This window comes from Amphiura filiformis, chromosome 18, assembly GCF_039555335.1.
Source record: "Amphiura filiformis chromosome 18, Afil_fr2py, whole genome shotgun sequence".
NCBI classification, from domain to species: Eukaryota; Metazoa; Echinodermata; class Ophiuroidea; order Amphilepidida; family Amphiuridae; genus Amphiura; species Amphiura filiformis.
The window spans coordinates 64,180,451-64,204,325 of record NC_092645.1 but is presented as its reverse complement, the minus strand read 5'-3'; the positions used below and the strand labels follow the sequence as shown (position 1 = coordinate 64,204,325).

The 23,875-nt window shown below is 38.5% G+C and overlaps 1 protein-coding gene across 1 annotated transcript in view; it reads right to left on the bottom strand.

The window, feature by feature from the left end:
- The window catches only part of LOC140139305 (uncharacterized), a 31,119-nt gene that overhangs the window by 5,625 nt on the left and 1,619 nt on the right, over positions 1–23,875 (bottom strand). The window contains exons 3-15 of the mRNA XM_072161085.1: positions 22,882–23,097; positions 21,666–21,766; positions 19,988–20,141; positions 18,248–18,421; positions 17,748–17,846; positions 12,696–12,843; positions 12,161–12,230; positions 11,174–11,246; positions 9,652–9,821; positions 9,298–9,430; positions 7,365–7,531; positions 5,334–5,541; positions 3,901–4,131 (exon numbers count right to left, since the gene is read on the bottom strand). Coding sequence (XP_072017186.1) covers positions 3,901–4,131; positions 5,334–5,541; positions 7,365–7,531; positions 9,298–9,430; positions 9,652–9,821; positions 11,174–11,246; positions 12,161–12,230; positions 12,696–12,843; positions 17,748–17,846; positions 18,248–18,421; positions 19,988–20,141; positions 21,666–21,766; positions 22,882–23,097 — 1,944 coding nt within the window. The remainder of the gene's footprint in view (positions 1–3,900; positions 4,132–5,333; positions 5,542–7,364; positions 7,532–9,297; positions 9,431–9,651; positions 9,822–11,173; positions 11,247–12,160; positions 12,231–12,695; positions 12,844–17,747; positions 17,847–18,247; positions 18,422–19,987; positions 20,142–21,665; positions 21,767–22,881; positions 23,098–23,875) is intronic.

Genomic DNA, 23,875 nt, shown 5'->3' with positions numbered 1-23,875 from the left:
ACACATATTGTTGAAAATGTCTTCAAAAATAATATTATAAAAATACCCCTTGGGCAATGAATTTGACTCCTTCAGAGGAAAAATTCACAATTGAAAGGGTTAAAAAAAATTGAAAATACCCCTTCAGCAAAATGCTTAAAGAAAACCCTGATTCACAATAAGGGCGCCGCCAGCGGTTTGCGATGTAATCGTGATGTATCATGGGAAAAGTTCGACATCCAAGTCCGCGCAATACGAATATTACCATGCTATTACATAGGAACACGTGACAATATTTTTTAGTTTGTCAATATAACGGTATTACATGCAAATCGATAGAGAAAAAATGACTTGTGCACATTTCAAATCACATTATTTAGTATTATTGCATATTGATTCGCGTGTAACACCTTTATTTTGACAAACTAACAAATATTGTCACATGTTCCTATGTAATAGCATGGTAATATTCGTATTGCGCGGACTTGGATGTCGAACTTTTCCCATGATACATCACGATTACATCGCAAACCTGTTGTGAATAGCGAGAATTATTAAGCTGTGAATGTGGTCCAGGAAGCTGTTCCATGTCAGTGCATTTTGCTGTTGTGCCAGTTGGTTAACTGTTTGGTTACTGACCAGTGTTTAGAGAAGAGTATTGAAGTAATCCTGTGTGCAATTTTGGTTCATTTTTATGGACAAGATTTTAAGATATGACCTTGTGAAAATAAGTTTTAAGCCAGTTTATGTTCTTTATATTTATTATGTTCTAGTAGCCTATCTCAAATTGAAAAAAAAAAAGGATATTGCATCGCATAATTCCTCGGTCGCGACATAGTGGCGTATGTGAAGGACAAAATACACCTCCGAGAAAAACGTCTTTGAAGGATATGTTGCTATTAAGGGAGTTGATACTCCTCCACTGTTATCTCGCAGTGGCCGGATTTTTTAAGTTCAAGGTTCAAACTATTAAACTCTGTTTAATCTAGTTAAAAAGGAATAAGTATTATAGGATTTAGCTAGCTCGAAACCTTTTCACCACTATTTGGAAAAAACACTGTCAATATGTGTTATGACCGATCAACTTTTAGCAGATCTGAACTCTTCAGATCGTAATAGTGTCACCCAATCATGGACCATATTGACAATGGGCTATAGACCCTATCGAATATTACTACCTCATAAATATTTATTAGGTAATCAAGATATCTTACATTGGTTAATAATGGCAGCGTCCAGTGGCAGCGCCAGGAATTTATTTTTTGGGGGGCAAAGTGAATATCAGGTGGGGGGGCAAATTGGCAAATTATGCCCAAAATTGCTGCAAAAAGTGGAAACTTAAGTGATTTTGGGGTTTTGCCACAAAAGTGGGGGGGGGGGGGCCAAGAAAAATATTTGGGCGGCAAATGCCCCCTTTGCCCCCCATAGCGCCGCCACTGCCAGCGTCCGAGTATGGTAGTTTGACTACTTCCACATGCCTGTGCAATTACGCGCACGCAGAGAAGTAGTAACAACTTCCACACCCCTACTACTACACAGTGTCTCGACCCCCACGTCATCTTTCCTTCAGACCATGGAAGAAAGAGATGAGAAGGAACCACAACGACTTCGATCGGCCAAGTTTTAATCCGCTTATCTATTGACGCATGAAAAGAAAAGCTATCAATGGTAGTTACATTCATGTATGATCCATTTACCGCGATCGATGCTTGGCGAAATCATTACTGGAAAAAACTATAACAAACCCATCCAAGAACAAACAAACGCTACCCAGAAGTAAGATTATGGAATTTCACTGATGCTGTGAACATGTATAGTAGCTTTGTTTTGGGATCTACAGTCAAACTGTTTTCTTGATCGTGTTGTGTAGAAAATGTCCTTTAAAAATCGAAAAGGTCATCAAAATCGGCCGTTTTTTTGCTGAGTTTCATCTTTAGCAAATAAGGTAAGATTTTGGTGACTTTTTCGATGAAAAATAGATGCAAAATGTTCTTAAATAATGTACAATGTTCGGTTGAGTCCGGTACATGAAACCTGTTTAATTTAATAGTTTATATGTGTATAATCGTAACTAGCTAACTCGTTTCAGTGCCAAAGACTGCCAACTCTGAGAAAAAAGTCATCAAAGTTCGGGAAAATTGGGCGAAATGGAAGAAAAAGATGTAGGCCAACAATGACCGATGATCACGTCACCAGAGAAAATCCTATAGAGTGCTTGCACGGAAGGTCATTAGTTCAAAGCATCCTTCAGACACGCTCCAGAAGACATGCAAATACATGGAGTACAATACCAATCACCTATTTAATGCGGGGTATTGATGAAAGTAAATCCTCATGAATAACAATGTCAATTAAATGTCGGTAAAGGGAGTGGACAAAGTGAATGCGTTCGTTGTGGTTCCTTCTTATCTCTTTCTTCCATGTTCAGACGTAGCATTTTGATACACAGCTGGGATTCTGCAGATGCGTTTATCGTGAAAATGGCTGCAGTTATTTTGCCAAGATTTATAACTATGGAAAATAACACGCAAATATGACGTTTTACGAAACAAGCTGTTATTTATTGAGTGTTAAAAAGAAAATAAGAAAAATATTAAAATAAATTCATTGGATAGAAATTTTCCAATAAAATCAGGTAAGCAATTATATTAAGCTTATTAACCATGCCGGTCGGCAAGCTGGCCGGTACTGGTGTTTACATTTTTACCGTCATAGTGAAAATATTTACTAAGTGTAGTAAAAGAAATACATGTTCCATTTTGGGGAAGTAGTCAAAGCTACTAGTCAAAATCACCCAACACCTCAGGACTATCAGTTTTGACTACTTCACCTCAAAACATGTTGTATTTGTATACTACCTCACTTGTCCTCATAAAATTCTGCCGTCCGTAAGGTACCATGGGGCAATTTGCTTGATCATACAATAAAACAGGCGATGGTTGTGAAGTAGACCTAGACTTAGAACTAACATGTCTGCCATTCCGGTTGAGTTGATTGCGGTCAAGTATATTTAGGGTCTATACCAGTTGTAATCCACACACCCCTATGGAAGACGTTACTTTAAATCTCTCCCGCACAGGGAGTGTGAATATGAAATGGAGTTGCCTAAAAGGGCGACTCCATTTGAAACCTACACCCCCAGTGTGGGAGCTTAAGGGTCATGTCTTCTATAGGGGGTGTATGGATTTCAATTGGAATAGCCCATTGGAATAGATTTTTCTCCTACCATTTGCATGTTATTTACATGATAGTGTCACCGATTTATGGACCATATTGACAATCAATTATTTAACCCTTGAGCACTACCTGCTGATCTAACATTGCTTCTGATTGGTCAATTACATGATATTTTCACAAAGCGGAATAGAGCTAATATGTGTACATCCATCAAAACGATGCACTTGTCGGCTGCTACATGCATCTCATTTCACATAATAGCTAGGAATAAATACCAGACTCATCTCCGAAATGGAGGTCACTTCAAATCATCCCAAGTCACATGGTTTAGGAATACAAAGAACATTCTTTATACAAGTTGACTTTGGATGATTTGAAGTGACCTACACTTGACACGAGTCTGGTATTTATTCTTTGCTATTATGTGAAATGAGACACATGTAGCAGCCGACAAGTGCATCGTTTTGATATGGATGTACACATATGTATAATTATCTTTGTTACTTCAAAAGTGATGGAGGAAAAAAAGTAAAAACTCCCCGACAAAAGTGACCCTGGCCCTGCATTCATCCTTAAAGGAGATATCTCAAGAACCACTGAAACAATACTTTGTTGTTTGTACCCATTTTAATTTTTTATGCCAAATATGGTCGTTAAAATGTACAATAATTCTGAATTTTTGTATATTTTGAAAGAAATTTTGTAACTCGGACACCTATATTGAGAGGGTTAATATTTACGTACCAGTAACAGCGAGATTTTGAAGAAATTGCCAATTTCCATAAATCGTTTGTTCACTCGTCAAAGTCAACGTAATATTTTCCAATTCATCCACATCTGTCGAATCTATAAGGCCATCCACATTCAGTACACCAACAACCTCAAACCCAGGGTCAAATGTCTGTGCTGTGGTTATGGTTTGGTCCGAGTAGACAAGTACCGCATTCTCTGGGAACTCAATATCATTCAACTGGCCTGCCAAGTGAAGAAAAGCAAACATTGTGAAACGTATATAACAATGGACAAAAAAGATAACGGATCATTTTCAAATGGTCAAAGTATCAGCATCACCCAATGAGGGCCGATTGTTCCATGAAATGCGACGGGTGAAACCACTATAGACGTACCTCATATTTTATAGTATTTCATGTAAACATGAAGACCCGCAAAGGTCTATAGCGTAAGCTTGCAAAGCTGGTGTGATTACTAGACACGCACGATCAAAATCGGCCCTCATGAATATACTAGAATTCACCATGAGATATCAGCTCTCAACTGAATTGATATTAAGGGCGTTAGCTCTAAAAATGTTAGGCCTTGTTATGTAAATAAGACAATTTCACGCTCCATGATTTTCACGCTGGATCGCGGAGACTGGTCCTTTGTTATGCTAAATCATTTCCCTATTTTCTGTACAGAAGGTCCTACCTAGACAGGTGAATGCACAAGAAAAGAATTTATCATACCACTAAGGTAAACCTCAAAGAACACCGCTAACCTGATATATTTTCGTATCTAGTCAGTGAGTGCGTATTTTACGCTTTATATCTAGTCAATGAGAGCGTATTTCGCAAGGCCGATACACGTGTACAACGAGGTACGCGTATAAAGGCGAATCGCGTAAACCGGGCGCGTAAAATGCACGCAACCTGTAATACGCGGAACAGTCATCTATTTTATGTAATATTTTTCCTATTTAGCAAAAACGTAATTATTTCAATATTTAGAATGACTTAGTGGTATGATAAATTCGTTATTAGGTTCAGCGTCGGTATGGTACGGGAAATTATCGTGCGCTCAGTGTCATACTGGGTTCAGCCTTCAGCTTCACCCAGTATGACACTTCGGAAAATTCAGAAAAGATTTTGGCGTATATAAAATTGAAATAAAATTCTGCTTTCTAAACCACATAAACTTAAGCAACATTGGGTATCACGAATCGTCATATATGATGTACAGTTAATATTCAAATATTTTTTATATATTATGATGCTTGAAAACCCTCCCACTCGGCGATTTCATAAAGGTAACCACGCTTCCCTAGAATGTGTAATAAATTAGCATTAATTCTTTTCTTATTTTAACAGCAATTTTCTAGAAACTCTGGTGTACGTCGATGACTGCTGTAGGTAAGGTGATACCTCATGTTGCATGGGATTCTGGGAAGGGTAACATACCATTAATGTCCAGATTTTCCTGTAATACCATGTCATCAGCAAATGTGATATTGCCTTCTATAGTCTGTTCCAATGTTTTGGTGACAGCATTATCCATTACATATCTCAGATTCTTGGTCCCCTGTATGACGTTGACATCCAAGTCGGCATCGATGTCCAGATGGGTTGTTTGCACTGAAGCCGTGAAGATCTTGTTTCCGGAGATTTGCTGAAGGAAGAAAAGTCCCAAGATAATCAGGGGGGGCCGGCCAAGATTGGCTGAATTTTGACGTTGTCATTGGTTTTACACGTAAACACAAAAATGTCTCAAATTATTCCAAAACTGTACGTATGTTATTAAGCACTATTTTATCAGTCTAAATCCGTTGAGGTTCGCCAGTGAACCTCATTGTAAGTACTGTTTTTTGAATGTTTTGTATGAATAACGCACGGTATGTTTATGATATATACCTAAAATTTCCCCCATTGTGTATCACGGTTCGCTTGGTCTAATGGTAACGGGTCTCGCCTGCGGTGCATAGGGTCCCGAGATCCTCCCGGCTATAATTTTTTTTTTCTTCACATTTATTTTGAATCCAAAAATATTTATTTTTATGTGAAAATTTATACATTCACTGAGAAATATATTTTGTGCATTTTTTTTCTGTAACGGGGCCAATAGAGCTAAAAACACAACTCAGCACGGGGCGTCCAATGTCCAGGCAGTGTTGCCGTCATATTGTCTGTTTTGTTTACGATATTGGCTGTTGCCACAGTGAATAATGTAGTCCACCATCGTCTGAAGATAATATTGTGTTGTAATAACCGAGAAATACCAACTGGTGTAGGGGAAAGTGTGGTAATCCCGGGCACCTTTCGTTAAGGCTACACATGTACAAGATTATTTAAAGTTCATCAGTGAAAATCATATCAATGCAAAGTAGGACTAATGTTCTAACTAGTAACCAGTTTTTAATAACTCAACATCTATAGTTAATAAGTTATAATTAAAAAACAAAATGGTAAAAAATGATGGGGTAATGCCGGACGCGGGGTAATCCCGGACACATGATTGTTGCTAAGAGGGAAAGTGGAGTAGGATGATAATCTCCTAGAATGTATAGGCACTTCTGTTACCTCAAGCATACAACTATGGGGGCTGTTGTTGTTGTCTATATTTTCGAAATAGCAAGTGTCCCGCATTACCCCATCTGTATAGAGACGCATGCGTGTCCGGGATTACCCCTCACGGTCCCGATTTAATTTTTCAGTGTTTGTTCTATCAATCCAATTTTAAGATACCAAAATTCATAAATCCAGCTAACAATCAAGTATCAAACATAATTTTCATCCATACTTCATCTGTGTCCCTTGTCGCATTAACTGTTACCCAGCTAATAAATCATTTTTCAGATAAAAAGTCAAAAATGACAATTTCTGTTTTTTCGTAATTTTCACAAAGAAAGACGAGACTCAAAGCGCTGGTAGCAGTACATGTGAGGTACACCTTGAGGTAGCTAATACCCTAAGGTAGTATAATAGTGCCACCCTTCTCCGTTTAGCTGCAATCGATGTGTCCGGGATTCCCCACAGTCCGGCATTAACCGGCAGAACGTAATTCAAAACTGGCAATATGTTTGCGAAACAAATTAATCTGCAAGAAATTTTTTGTACAAGGCCTATAACATGTAGCCGGAGGTTTCCAGTGGTATAAAAGGGGGATTGAGGCTGTGGATCACGAAACTTCCTTTTTAGGAACAACCTCTCCCTCCCCCCCCCCGCACTTGTTGATATCCCTCTTCGTTTAAATGGTCACTCCATGCAGAGACACACTCAGGGTCCATGATGGGACCAGGTTCAAACAAAATGCTAGTCTATTCAGTAAAAGATGGCACATGACCTTGTTCTTTTTCAACTTGAGTAACTATAGTATCATAAAAGGATTTTTTTAAACATTCACTATAGCCATCACACATTTCCCAAAATTTTTGTATACCCTGTTGACCTGTGTACTTTCCAAAGGTCATGTGCCATCTTATAGTCAATACTTACCTCAGTTGTATTGAAAAAGACCACATCTGCCAGCTTAGTGCGAAGATTGTATGGACCGACCAGATCGTAACTCTCCAGGTTGCCATTGATTTCAACTGCTTTTTCAAATACCGTAGCTACATCAATCGTCTGATTGCCGCTGATTTTAACAGAAGTACGGTGAAGTTCTGAAGTAAAAAGGTGGAAAAGATTATGGTGGATATTGGGTTTTTTTTCTCCTGGGGGACTGCATTTTTCCATAAGAGGGATTTTTATAAGAAATAAATTTTCAATGAAAAAAAATTAGTGGCGAAATAAGAATCTGATGAAATTCTACCCTTAGGGACCGATCATTATTTACGGCAGGGGGGTAATGAGCGTTTTGGAAAAAATATCGACAACAAATTTCGCGTTCCCCATCGCGTCCGCTCAAAATTTTCGGATTCCCCCTTGTTTTCCCGAATTTCTCTATTTAAAACTTAACATTCCCCCTCTTGGTTCAACGAAAAATTTCGCGTTCCCCCTCAAGACCCAAAAAAATTCGTATTCCCCCTCAAAACGCCCATTACCCCCCTGTCGTAAATAACGATCACTCCCTTATTGCTGACAATACTGATGCAAGATGTAAGCTTCTGAATTTATGCTCTATTGCTTTTGCAGAAAAGCAATTCTCATGCTTCAGAGGTCAAGCCGATCAATCAATACAAATCGCCGAGGCAAAAACAACATTGCTTTGTTGAAAAACTCAACTCCTGAGCGATATCGCTTAATCACTAATGAATCAATTATAACTGGATCTAATATTTGATTTGATTTGTTCGGATTTTGACAACCCTGGATAACCCAAGAAAGCCTCTATTGAAGCTTATTTCCATTGGGGTCCATTTGAACACCGGGCGGGTTGGGAACAGTCAGGGGTTAACACCCTACTCTTTTCAAACTGGCTGCGAGATACATGTACAGGTATGGCTCTCTGTACACGGGACCGACGGCTTAATGTCCCCTCCGAAGGACGGAGTACTTTCATGATTCATTTACCCAATTCTAAATGAACCATGGGGAGAGCGGAAGTCTGAATATAATCTACAGAAGTTGCCAATTAATTTCAGACTTTTCCAAGTCAATATCCCAGCAAATCGCCACCGCCGAATCGAACCCGGACCTCATGCACTAAAGGCAAGTACCCTAACCATTGCGCCACGCTCTCCCTTTTGCTAAGGGTGGTGCAATAATTATGTACCCCGGGGTGAATTCTCAAAATGGTCTGCCAAAATCGCTTGTTCCCCCTCTGGCCGTGCCAAAAAATCTTTGCCCCCCTTCGACGTGCAAAAACCTTTGCCCCCCTTTGATGTGCCAAAAATCTTTGCCCCCCCTTACACATGCAAGATTTTGGGGAACCCGAATTTCAAACCTTAAGTTGTCTTATCATATAGTGCGAAAGAGCGAGCAGGAAATTTTGCATATTTGAACGTGTTCCTAACGCTTTTCCTCGCCTTTTAGGGCGTAATATAGAAACGGTGCCCAAAATATCTGTGCCAAAAATTGCTTGCCCCCCTTTCGACCTGCCAAAAATCGCTTGCTCTTTGACCTGCCAAAAATGCTTGCCCCCCCTTTGGCCTGCCAAAAATCTTTGCCCCCCTATAATTCACCCCGGGGTACACATAATTATTGCACCACCCCTAATCAATTTACATTTCTCGGTGATGAATAAATTCAAAGCAATAATTATTATCATGAATTGTGGCTTTACAATATTAAGAATATTTTAATTGTCATCTGCAATCACTATCACCATGATATTAAGAATAAATGTAAAAGCGATGAGAGCGATCAATTGCAAAATTTGGCGATTGCCCATCACTTCCTCGGTGCATCACAATCAATGACATAAAAATTTGTGCATTTTTGTTTCACTGAAAAATGACCATTTACCATGTGTGATATGTCTACCTACCCGATACATCTACCTCATTAGCCAATGCGTTTGCAACCATAGTAATATTGCCGTTCATCTCGATACTATCGAATCGCTTGATTCCATCTACCATCTGTGGTGGACCAGTAATCTTAACACCAGTATTGTTAAGCTGTGGAGGAATATACAGAGGGATGAGTATAAAGAATAGCCAGCAAATATCAAACAGATGGGTCCACTCTGCAACGGAACACCTTTACCCAGTACCCAGCCTCCCGATATTCGCCCAAATTCCTACTGATCACTTGGTGGTCTTGGTATGGCGGCGCCCATAGGTCATGTGGGCATTATATTTTGTGCATTTAATTATATAAATAGCCTATAAAAACTTACCTCAACAATATTTACGCCATCTACAAGTCCAGCAAAGTAAATATCTTCTTTCACCCTCACATCATTATCAAAATCCATGGCAACGGTGAAAGTCTCATTAACATCGATCAGCGCCAGGAAAGCAGTGTTTGCTGTGTCCAGGAGGGAGCCACCAGTAAGCGTCAGATTTTCTGTGTTAAAATGAAAAAGGGAACCACCAGAAAGCATCATATTTTCTGTTAAATGAAAAATGCCAAACACAATACAGTTTTTTGATGAGACACAGTGCAGTGGCCTAGCCAGTCTATCACAACCTTTGGTATATCTTAGGCCAGAGGATGATTTAAGCACTTCCCAACATTCCACTATGTTACTTGCGGTTAGCATAGCTGTGTGAGCGAACATGACACCACGACTCGCCCACTGCATATAGACGTACTGCACGTGCATGGTTTAATTTGAATTTGTACAGTTATATTTACATAAATAACGCTGTGAAGATGCTGGTCGATTTCACATTTTATGTTATCTACAGAAGGTGTGAATTATCCTTTAAACACACATCACTTTTGTTCTGAAATCAACCAAGTAATAATCACATGCGCACAATTCTAAAACAACATCTTTTGCACAGAGTTCAATGGGATTTGAAAAGTAATGTGGCAGTTGAAACTCTAGTGATAACACTTTTGCAGTGCATGATGGGGCTTCCTTAAATCATCCTCTGATCTTAGGCCATCGGTAAACGATGGGCCTTGGCGGGGAAAATGGGGTCAACATTTAAAGTGTGTACTGCACTAGTTGCTTATGCAAATCAACATAGGAAATGTTTGGACAACAATTAGGCCATGTGCACAACAAAGCTTATATAAATTACACGCGCATCTTGACACTTGAATAAATTCACATAAACACTCACCCACCAGTGACACACATTAGGGGGCTGTCATTTTCTTCGGAAGGGGGGTCATGAATATACTGGGGGTCATTGAATTTTAGACCAAATATAGGGGGTTATAATTTTAACACCCAAAATAGGGGTTATAGAATTATTAAGGGCTGGTAACTCATTCTTTTAATTTAACAATCAAAATGTACGCACAATCTTTCGTTATAAATGCAAACTTTTTGCGTGCTCCTTTACATGCACAATCATAATTTTAATGCACTCCGCACACTTCCTTCGCTCTAACGTTTTGGTGCGCTCCTCGCCTTTGTTCCGGCAATGAATAATTTGTCTTGATTCTGTGTAGGCAGGAGGGGGGGGGGTCATAAAAATTTGACCCAAGATAGGGGAAAACGTAAAAAATTTTGCCCGCGATAGGGGGGTCATAAAAAATACTCCAGTCACCGACATATTCATGACCCCCCTGCCGGAAAAAATGACATCCGCCTTAGGTAGAACGCTACAAGTGTAAGTGCTGCACCCAACATCTGCATCATGAACCGGAACATTGATTATTATAAACTGGGTCATCGTAAATATGTCTTCAGAAATCTTCAATTTGAAAAGGTCTACTCAAGACTGTGCAGATTATCTTACCCATATGGATATCTCTTGAAAAGTTCTTCCTTCCTGCCAATGACTGAGGGACTGTTTGGGATAGATATACTCCCTGCAAAACAGATAAAAATGCACCGTAAAAAAAGAGCTCAGAAATGTGAAAGCTGGATGGTTTTTGCTGATTAGTCACTACAAAATTCATCTTTAAAACCCCTGAGCACTACCTGCCGATCTAGCATTGCCTCCGATTGGTCAATTACATGGTATCTTAACTTTAATCACCAATCAGAATGGAGCTTTGCAAAAAATTCACCAATTTTTTTGCGAGGTGAAATTATTCTAACAATGTTGCCGATTGGTCCAATTGATAATGAAAACTTCTTTTTGGCCAATCGGCAGGTAGTTCTCATGGGGTTAATAAAAGGGTAAACATGTGATAATCAGTATAGTCTACAGAGTGAAGTAAATAATACAGGGTGATCCAAAGGTAATGCAGTACTGGTATTACATGCCCTGTCTGACATGATGTTAGAATAAATCGGTACATTTAAAACTTCTTCTTGACCATCCGATGGTACTCGGTACAAATTACTACAAGGGGATGTGCCGCAAACATGGGTAGCATTTTTGGTCTTTTGGTGTATCGATGATCAATTTTTCTAGGCCAATTTTGATATATGGATGGGTCCATGTTTCAAGATTTTCTCATTTTTTTCTGGAAATTAGCCCAATTTAGCCTCAATACTCTCAATCTAGCCAACATTGCGCCAAAATTTTGGGGGAAATTTGTAAAAATAAAGACAATTTGGGTAAAATTACTCATTTAATTTCAAAAGTTGATAGTACGCCATCTTTTAAAACCTGAACTTCATTCACTTGTGGTTCACCTGTTTGAAAAATAACTTTGCAGTGGATATACAAACAAAAGTGAAAAACAAAAATTACTTAAATCTTCACTTTTTGCAGCAATTTTGTTCAAAATTTGTTGATTTTGCCCTCCCCCCAAATGAAAATGTATGTACTTACATCTAGGTATGGTATGTCAACACCATTCACTAATTCAGCAACATTAAGATCACCCTGAATAGTCAAGTCACTATAGGAAGAGAAAAAGTACAATATGGATTAGAATCATACAAAATGGCTCAAAATCTAGCTTAACTCTCTTCACGTGGTTGTTGACTGCAGACGACAGGTTACAAAATTTAAAATGAGTACAAACAAGCCAAGCCTAGTATTTGTGCCCTCAGTCTAATAACTTTTCACTCCCTGTTCACTCCCCCACAAACCAACCCATCAACAACCCACTCAACCTGCTCACACACCCCCACCCAACCACTCACACCTTCAGCCACACACTGGATGCACTGTGCAGATAATGCTCCAAGTTGAAGACCCATTTGCCGTCAGAGTGTGCCGTCAAAATCGATCGCTGCCATATCAACTGGTTCACTGTGTTCTGAACCACGATCAATTATGATCACAACACAAAGTCAATGGAAGATATTTCCAAAATCTTAGACAGGGGTAATGTAGATTTCAACTGGAATAGCATTATTACCTGTTGAGTAGTTTACTACCAGATACAGTTCCATTTTCATCTTTGAGCACCACAAGAGGACTTCTGGTTCCAATATCTACTCCATTCAGGTTACCAGCAATACTCATATCACTAAGAATATGAAAATCTGAACTGAAAGTAATGTTCCCTGTACAAGGAGAAGAAGCAAGAAACATGGTAATAAATAAGGGACCAATCTAAAAGTATAGTCACCACCTATAAATGAAAGTTAGTTGGGAGGCTCACCCCTCCCTCTAATCAGTCTATAATATCGAATTGATTAATTAGAATTAAACAATTCATCGAGTGGCCATGGGCAGCGCCATTAGACATGTTACAAGACTACCGAGTGACAGGTGATGGACCGTACTCCCACAATTGAATAGGCACTTTTTTGATCATTTTCATCAAGGTTACTCAACACTTACCTAGCTAATTTATTATACAGCAGGGGTCTCTGCCTTTTTAATATGTTATGTAAAACTTAATTTAAAAAATATTTACTGACGGAAATAAACATCCATCGACGGATAGTTTTGTTATGCTCTCACAAACTTGGAAAAAAATCTGAAAAAATCCAAAATTTTGGTCTAAAACATGCCCAAGGTTACTGCTGTCCCATTCAAAAGTACAGGAAGACCACCTACAGCCCGTCTGCTGGCAGTAATGGCTACTACCCAGTGCTAACATCAATGAATTGTTTAATTCGAATTAATCAATTCGATATTATAGACTGTTTAATGAAAGTTGGGAGGCTCACCCCTCCCTCCCTCCCTCTAATGCAAGTTTGAAATGTTGATGAGGCTAAAAAATATTTATATCTCAAAGCCCACGAGTGTTCATTTTTTCTTAACGTGTCCATGTTGGCTGAAACGGCATATGTGACACGATCTGCTCCATGGGGGCATAAGGGGGCAATTTTGAAAATTAAGCTACTATAATTATTACCTTGTAGTAACATTAGGCTATCAGATACTGGAAACACCAAAGGTCTAGCATACTTGGTTCTAAAGTTATGAGATTTTGTGATGTGTATTTTCTTATGTATTTTATTGTTTTTTACTCCATATTTTTGCCTTTATCTCAGTTTCAAATTTGCCGCCTTTGGCCCCCTTGGACCAGATCGCGTCACATTAATTTTTTTTTTCAAAAAGTTTTTTTTATAGTTTTTGCCATAAAATCACGAAATTTTGAGGCAAATTTGGAAATAAAGTTACTTGATTCGATATGCTCATTACTTGGGTATAAAGCAATTGATGTTTGTACTTCAATTGTGTAAATCAACCATAATTTCATACGGTGTACTTTTGAACAATCGAAAATGACATCTTAGTTCATAATTGTGTTTAATAAAAATCTATAAAAAAAAATCTTTAAAAAAAACCATTCCGCATTCATTTTTGAAACTGCCATGGGCTTTGAGACATAGCATTATTTTTTTTAGCTTAATTCAAACCCAACTGATGTTTTAACTAGCTTTTAACAAAATAATGTATAATCACACTTTTGACCCCTCCCCCCAACCAAATGACTCTCATATATAGGATGTCAAAATTATGGTTTGTTCCCTTACAAAATATTGAATATCAAAGCAAACAAAAACCCACTCCACATATGCACAACATGTGATATTCCAGTTGCAGGCATTAGAATAGGGGAGACCGGGGATGGACGTTACAAAATTTACATTTTGCCCCATATAATTCCAATGAAAGAACTCAAACACTCCATCTTGGGTCTGTGGTTAGCCCATTATGTTTACTAAACTTTGGGGCATACAAAACATGAAATCATCAAACAACTAATTAACTACTAATTAACTAATGAAGGTAATTTTTTGTAACAACCACCATGTGGGGTAAGTTGTTACAATGTAACAAAATTTTATGGTCCTTTTATTGGCCTTTAGAAGCATTTAGATCATTTTTATTCTATATTAAGTTCATTTATATTAAACTATGATGCTCTTATATTATGGTCAGCCGCTGCAACTCGCAGAGAATCACCATATTCCAACACACGTTGGGCAGCAGCCGTCCATTACATTAAGTGGTGTTTTCCCCCCTCTCTGTCTTCCTTTTCCAGGTTCTTGGCATCATTAACAGCAGAACAATTACAGCTCTAGGTAAAGCAAAATACACAGTAACATATGAAATATTTAAACCTAAAAATTGAAACAAAATTTAGTTCAACACATGTAAAATGTAATGGTAGGTTCTTACATGGGGTAGGTTGTTACAGTGTAACAACTATCCCCATAGGGAGTTTTACACATATAAGCCATTATAACACAACCCTGAGGCAGAATTACAGGTCATGACTCGGTGATATATTAGTGACCTACACACACTATATTTACCATAACAAGCTAGCATTATACACCTCCAGTTGTTAGAGTTATTATAATTTTTCAGTTTTGTCAAAAAGTTACTAGGAAAGGACAAAAAGTTTTTTTGACATAACTTTTTAGTAGAACAATGGAGAAAGCTCGCGATTGGCAGTATACCCCAGTGATGTGTAGGCAACATATGGATGTCAGTTAGCCTGCCCTCTCTTATTCCAGTTTGGCACACTGAGAGGTGTAACAACTTCCCCGTGTAACTTCCATCCCCGGTCTCCCCTACATTTCAATGAAAAAAACAAAAACAGGACCTACGCATCTTAGAGCACATTGCACACCAAAAGATCTAAATTGTCAGTCCGGTCTGACTGCCTGATCAGGAAGTACTACCGAATCAGGCAGTATGTTGCCGAGTCAGGCATTATGGTATCCCACAATGCAATGCTCTATTTCAAATAGAGCATCTTTTAATATACCGTTATTTCTTGGTTTAGAGTAAAGTAGGTAAAATATATAAAATTATCAATGAATGTACAATTAGTAGTAAAATTTCCCGATCTTTTATAAAATCACCATGAACAATTTAGTCCTTAGTCCGTCGAATTCGGAAGGGTTACCAAAGCCTGTGTTGCCTAACTCGGCAACATGCTGCCTGATTCGGCAGTACTTCCTGATCAGGCAGTCGGACCGGACTGATTGTAGACCCACTTGGCTATCTTGTTGAGTCACTTCCGGGGCACTCAAGTGTCAGTGTACACATGCTTGACCAGAAAAATGTGACTTAAGGGTCCTTTTCGGGAATTGAACGCAAATCCTGTTTTCAAGAAAATAGATTTTAACCTTCTTGTTAGTGTTTAGGAGTCATTTTAATGATCCCGCTATTTCACAAAGCCTGTTTCCCTGGCATCGGGAACATCACCCAAACATGAATAGTAGAAAGTTCTAAACAAAAACATTTTATCAAAAACCTGTAAGGGTGGTACCTTTCAGATAAAATCCTGCTTAGGGTTATCTTTTAGGTACAGTCCTGTTTCGGGGGTAAAATAGTTTGCAAATCCTGTTTAGGGTATGTTTTGAAAATCTCTGGACACGCATGTGTGTACACTGAAATTTGAGTGGCCCCTCTGGGTGCCACTTGATGATATTTTTGTGTATGCATCAGGTCAATTGCAAATGTACCCACACCCACAAATGTGAGCAGTTCCAACAAAACCCAGAACAAGTCGCCAGATATGTTTTTGAGTTATAGGCCTTTAAAGATGACATTCCCATAAAAACAATCAAACTTTGGAATTCTTAATTTCATGGTATTTGACTGTGGGACTAGGTGGACTTTCAAATCCCTGAAAGTACTTATTAAAAAGAGGTTTATTTAATCAATAAATATTAGTTGAACTATGATAATCCCTATTCAATCCTGTGTAAGGCAGGAAACTAATTGGCCCATGACTCAAAATAGCAATTTAGCAAAAATATCAAGGTATTATTTACAAAATTATCGATATCTTGTTAAGTATTGATGCTATTTTGGGTTACATTTTAAAGCTTATTGTCTAGTGCTTGCATTTTTATTCAAATCATGAAATGTCAAAAATGCGACTTATTCCTGGTTTTGTCAGAGCGGGTCACATAATTTATACCTCCATTCACAGGTTGAATGCAGATGCTTCAATATACACATAACTCACCAGTAATGGTTTGTGCCTCATCCAGCTTGACTACACTAGTATTGAATTCTTGCAGGGTCACCTCATTCACATTGCCTTATACACATAACTCACCAGTAATGGTTTGTGCCTCATCCAGCTTGACTACACTAGTATTGAATTCTTACAGGGTCACCTCATTCACATTGCCTTATACACATAACTCACCAGTAATGGTTTGTGCCTCATCCAGCTTGACTACACTAGCATTGAATTCTTACAGGGTCACCTCATTCACATTGCCTTATACACATAACTCACCAGTAATGGTTTGTGCCTCATCCAGCTTGACTACACTAGCATTGAATTCTTACAGGGTCACCTCATTCACATTGCCTTATACACATAACTCACCAGTAATGGTTTGTGCCTCATCCAGCTTGACTACACTAGCATTGAATTCTTACAGGGTCACCTCATTCACATTGCCTTATACACATAACTCACCAGTAATGGTTTGTGCCTCATCCAGCTTGACTACACTAGTATTGAATTCTTACAGGGTCACCTCATTCACATTGCCTTATACACATAACTCACCAGTAATGGTTTGTGCCTCATCCAGCTTGACTACACTAGTATTGAATTCTTACAGGGTCACCTCATTCACATTGCCTTATACACATAACTCACCAGTAATGGTTTGTGCCTCATCCAGCTTGACTACACTAGCATTGAATTCTTGCAGGGTCACCTCATTCACATTGCCTTATACACATAACTCACCAGTAATGGTTTGTGCCTCATCCAGCTTGACTACACTAGCATTGAATTCTTACAGGGTCACCTCATTCACATTGCTTTATACACATAACTCACCAGTAATGGTTTGTGCCTCATCCAGCTTGACTACACTAGCATTGAATTCTTACAGGGTCACCTCATTCACATTGCCTTATACACATAACTCACCAGTAATGGTTTGTGCCTCATCCAACTTGACAACACTAGTATTGAATTCTTGCAGGGTCACCTCATTCACATTGCCTTATACACATAACTCACCAGTAATGGTTTGTGCTTCATCCAGCTTGACTACACTAGTATTGAATTCTTGCAGAGTCACTTCATTCACATTGCCTTCAAATTCCAAATTGCCGATAACTGTATAAAAAAGAAATAATATTTAGAGCATGTCGCCTTGCCGTGCAATGCAAAAATAAGGTAATGTTCAATATTTACGCCAGGGGTGAGCAGGAGTTTTAATTTTTTTTTTTGGGGGGGAGTCTTGAGAGGGGAATGTTCAAATATGCAAAATTTCCTGCTCAATATGCTCGCATCATATATCTAGATCATTCAAAGTTGCAAATTAGTAACCCAAAACTTTGCCCCCTTCCCCACACACACACACCCCAAATTTGTGAAAGTATCTAAAAAAATCCCAAAATAGCACATGCTCTGCAACATGAGGTCAACTTTTGCACTTCAGTTGAGGTTATTGACATATGCCATTGGGATGAGGCTATATGTGTGGTCCATAATGAATAGCCATATGCAAGACTTACCATCAATATTGTTAAATGTTTTGATACCTTCCACATCACCATCGCGACCATTCAAGTTAGCCCTATCCACTATATCCACAACATCATCTCCATTAATAAGCTCCGTGACATTCACCTTCTCAACCAAGAGATGTCCCTGTACAGAGACAGAGTCTGTGGTGAAAGTCTTCTGGCCTGTTTTGAGAAACAAGAAAATTATAACAAATTGATAAACAGATCTACTGAGCATGCTGAGGGCTGCAAAGCATAACAATTCTCGGGTTTCACAATACGATGCAGCTTCAACGTAATTATATTATCATCACACTCGCGAAATTCAATAGCAGCTAAAACGGCGATGTTGACTCTGGAGTCAAAAATTTGACAGCCAAGAGCAACCGCTGGCGGCGTATTGTATTGTGAAATGCGCGAATTACCCATGTAGCCAGAATTTCCAAAATGTGGACTCTCCTCCCCCCAAAAAAAGATTCCCTTGCATCCTCTTTCTGATGGGTCTATTTTGAACAGTTTAACTTGGACAAGTTCATGAGAAACCTGGTGTCAACTAAATTGATTAAAAGGGTATTGTTCCTTGTTTGTTTAAACTGATTGCAGGGCGGACACACGCTTGGAACCTGATGGGACCAGACTCAAGCAAAATGCTGAAGCCAAGCTAAAAGCTTATATAAGCACGCTGGCTTATATGAAGGGAAACGAAACAGGATTGAGAAGAATCAGGCCTGTACGCAGGATTTTTTTGGGGGGCTGATTTTGAAAAAGTGGACCTTTTTTCCAGGGGTGGGGGCACTTTTTAGAAAAGTGACTTTCTTCCCAAAATTTGGACCTTTTTCGACCAAAAAGGTGTAAAAACATGATTTTTGTGATTGTGATATTTTGGGATTTTTTTAGACTTGCCACAATTTTGCCCCCCGCCCCTGCATACAGGCATGAGAAGAATGAAAAAAGAAGCTACTTGCAACAAATCAATTTTTGCACTCAGCCCTCCTTGTTATGCAATTGAGTCAACTTGCATCTGATTTCCTTAATATAAAAAAAATCGAAGTTTCGGAATTGTTTCATCAACAGGTATTTATTTTGGCATGTTTTGCGATTTTCCTCATTTAGTGCAACAGAAAGCATCCCTTCGGTCAGATGGCGTGAGATGGAACAGCCAAATCCTGGCAAACACAACCAATGGCAAGAAGTGATCTATCGCAAGTGACCTCATGCCGATCGACCGAATAGGCCCATTTTACTAGTTTAGCCAGTCTATCAAGTTCTCAACATGAAAATAAGTGGAACATGTACAAATTAATAGGAGTGTCAGGCAAAATAAGGCAACGTATCATATCACAAAGGATTCTTGGAAGGGCCAGATATCTTCTCTACTCATGACATAATTGGAATCCAGGTTGGTTCAGTTTGTAAAGGTAGGACGTATGACCGTTCCAGGATTTGAAAATGACCTCTTCGAATCAAGCACATTTGCAGCAATTCTGGCCTTATTTTGCATAAAATCAAGGTATATTTTCCCCCAAATACCCCCCTATTTTATCATTTTGAGGACATTGCTCCAAAACACCCCTAATTTGGATAATCGTAGACAATTTGTCTGGCAAAATTCCGGATATTTCTTGAAAAGTACCCCTAATTGAAACCATGCATACCTATCGTCAGTGAAGACTGAACCCACCGGGTATGTCAGACAAAATGATGTGATGTATCATGTTGCAAAGGATTCTGGGAAGGGTCATGACCTACCATATATATCTTGAGGTTGATCCAAAGTGACAAGGTCTGCAGTCAAGTTCAATGCACTCACAAGACTAGCAACGGCGGTATGACCTTTGACATAAATGTCAGAGTTGAAAGTCATTGGGGCTTGAATGGTCTGGTCATTAATGTTCCGCAAAACCTGAAACAGATCAATGAGAAAACATTGGAAGAGTTAACATGCAAAATCCGATTAAAGGCTATAATAGAGACTTGCACATCATGGAACATGGAAACATTACAAACATTACAAACAAAAGTCACTGCAAATCAAGACTCTGCAAAAGGTAATTTTTGTAGCAAATTTCAGGAATGACAGTCCAATATCAGTATCCAGGCTACCAGTTGGAAATTGTTGAAATTAATCAAATCATTTGAATATTGCACAAATTGGCTTAAAGAGGAACCAACACATCTGGAAATGTAGCATGTTTAAGTCCATTTAATCCAGTAACATTATTTTTATGAGGAGAGATTAGTGACATTCACCCACAAGACACAGATTTTATTGCACCATATCCCACAATGCAAATTGATTCTGAGGTGACCTTCAAGAGCAGGTGGGGTAAACTTATATTTATGCAGAATTGTTTAAAGTCCTAGTGCATGCATGATGGGATATTATCCCGGGGATATTATCTGAGTTTGAGATTTCTTGCTATGTGGTAGGTATATTGCTACAACTTTACCACAGACATTCCTGATTTTCTTAAAGTTGACCTGGTCAACGTTTATTCCTCTTTAAAGGCATATATTAGAATGTCATCTTTCCCTGGGTAAGATCTGACACCAGGTCAGCTCATGGCCAGAGGGTAACATGAGTAGGTTTGTTTCACCTTGAAGGCAAGGATAGTCTTGCTAATATTGGCTAACTTTAATGCCATGAATTAGTAGGACTACAACTGGTACCTACTGGTCAGTTTATACTCCTATTTCCACATCTGTTAATTTTATATGTGCCTTTAAAATTAGACAATTTGTTTGCAATTCAAAAATCCTCCATACCTTTGCCGTTTTGTATGGATGAAAATGGAGCAATCATATTTACGACAGGGGGATATGGGCATTTCGAGGGGGGGAACCCAACTTTTTTGGGGTCTTAAGGGGGGGAACACAAAATTTTTCATTGAACCAGGAGGGGGATTGTTAAGTTTTAAATGGAGAAATTCGGGAAAAAAGGGGGGAATCCTAAAATTTTGAGCGGACGCAAGGTGGGAACACAATGTTTTTTGTCGATATTTTTTTCAAAACGTCCAATCCCCTCTGCCATAAAAAGCGACCGGTCCCTAAATGGTGTTGCCTGAATTTGAAATCTACACCGGGGAGATTAAGGTCATGCCTTCCACATGGGATGTACAGATTTCAACTGTAATAGTCTAACACTGAACCCTGCTTTTTGCTATTGGAAGAATTAAGAAATGAAAAAGGACAGAAGATGAACAAAAGTCACTTGGCACCCGCGGGATTCGAACCTTAGACCCCCGTATGCCAAGCACACGATCACCTACTGGTAGCCACATGAGTTACTATGCCACAGGCAGCGATTCCACGAGCATATAACACTTAGGGTGATTGCGTGATCGCAGACCCTGGGATTCGTACATGCTCAGTGGTTTTCATCAAGGTCTTTTATGGTATCTATGTGTGTTAGGGTTAATACTCATACCTTGCTATCCAGATCTGGAAGGTAGACTGAATTCACAAGGTTGCCATCAGTTATATTCAAATTGCCATTTATTTGCATTTGATCCAGGAATGTCTTATGACCTGAATGGAACGAGAGAGATGATGGCATATATTATACACTGAGAAATAATATTGATTACAGTAAAAGTTGGCATTTTCGCACAATTAATTTTCGAGCTTTGCCAATTTTGAAGTTTCCTTACATTGACCTAAACACAGAAGGAATATATTTGTGTTGTTATTTTCGCGGTATTAGCTTGTAAGGCCAAAAAAAAAAAGGTTCGTCTCAAAGCTCACAAGAAATTTAAAAACAAATGCGAAATGTGATTTTTTTTTTTTTTTTTTTCGTCAATTTTTTCAGGAAAACTTAAAAAATTTTTTTTTTGAAATAAAAAATTTCCGCATTTGTTTTTTGTCAAATCGTGGGATTTTACAAACGCGCGCGCAAGCTTTGAGACGAACCTTTTTTTTTTTTGCCTAATGCTAAAAGCGGGAAATAAAATGTAGCGCCAAAGTGTCGACTTTTACAGTATCAGGTTGTTGATGCTCTGCATTCTAGCCATATGCTTCAACATAAAAGATTATTAAGATCTCAAGAACCACTGAACCAATACTAGGCTTCTTTGTACTCATTTTAATGCATTTCTCATGCCGATTTCAAATATGGTCATGGAAATGTACATCAGTTCTGAAATGTTAGTTTTTAAACATTTTTTCAAACTTGTCATCTGCATTCGACACTCCAAGTGGGACCCCAATATAAAAATTTCTTCATTCACTTAGAAATGGAGCTGCCTTTGTGTTCATTCTATTTAAAATTCATACTCCCCCCCCCCCATGGAAGACATTTCCAAAATCTTCCACAGGGGGTGTGGAATTTAAAAGAACAGCCCAATGAAAACAGGAAAATGAGGGAATTTGCAAAAACTGCAAACTCGCATAAAAACACCAATTTTTTTGCAAAATCGCATAAAAATGTCTAAAATTGCCCAAATTTATATAAAAACGCGCTTTTTTGTAAAATTTCAATTTTTGTAAAATTTCAATTTTTTTTTATAAAAGTGCTAAATTTTTGTAAAAATGCCAAAAAGTTTGTAAACTCACCAAAAAAAAAATTATTAAAAAAATTTCAATTATGTTAAAATATTTAGTGATTTACCATTTTTTCCAAGTAACATGAAGCCTAATGATCTCACCTTGTATAGCTTCTACACTATTCAGCAGAGTAAAGTTGCTCAGCAAAAATGAGTCAATAGTGCTCGATAATGTCACAGCACCCTGCAAAGTAATGTTACTTCTGACCTGGGTTGAAAGGTCAAAGGTCTGAGCTCGAGAAAGTGAGACGATGTCATCATGAAGGACAGTTATGTTGAAGTTATTTATTAAGCCCTCTACTGTGGCACCTCCATTAACTGAAAGATATAAAAAAAACATTACCAGTCCAGCTATTTGCTTATTACCAGTGGTGGTGCAGGAATTTTTCAGGGGAGGGGGGCATTTGGGGAGGCATGCATATTAATCAACAAATTTGGCACAAAATTGTTGCATAAAGTGCATGGACATTTTGGCTTTTTACTGGGGACAGTTCCATCATATGCAAGCAGAACTTGAACTGAAATGAAAGGAACTTTACACAATTTCAAAAAGTTTAAACTGACTATCAGCACAGAGATCTAACTAACCTTAAATTTTCTATGTGTGACGCATCTTCATCAGAAGTCCCAAGATGTTGTGATGGACTTGCCCTTTTGTTGACCATTGGCGACTTTTGGTCGAATGAGGGTGTTATATAAGGTTTACAATTCCAGTCCTTAATCACGATTTAGTTCTGGCGATTTCTTCTTGATCTGGAGGGCCTCCCGCACTAAACAGGGGTACTCTATCATCCTTGGCTAAAACCTTAGATCAGATCGAGAAGAAATCGCCAGAACTAAATCGTGATCAAGAACTGGAATTACCAACCTGATACAACGCCCTCATTTGACAGAAAGTTGCCAATGGTCAACAAAAGGGTAAGTCCATTACAACATCTTATTAATTGGGACTTCTGATGAAGATGCGTCACACATAGAAAATTCAAGGTTAGTTAGATCTCTGTGCTGAAAGACCGTTTAAACTTTTTGAAACTGTATCACCAGCTCGTATGAACTTACATTCGAACTTTACACAATGTTGTTCAATTCCCCATTC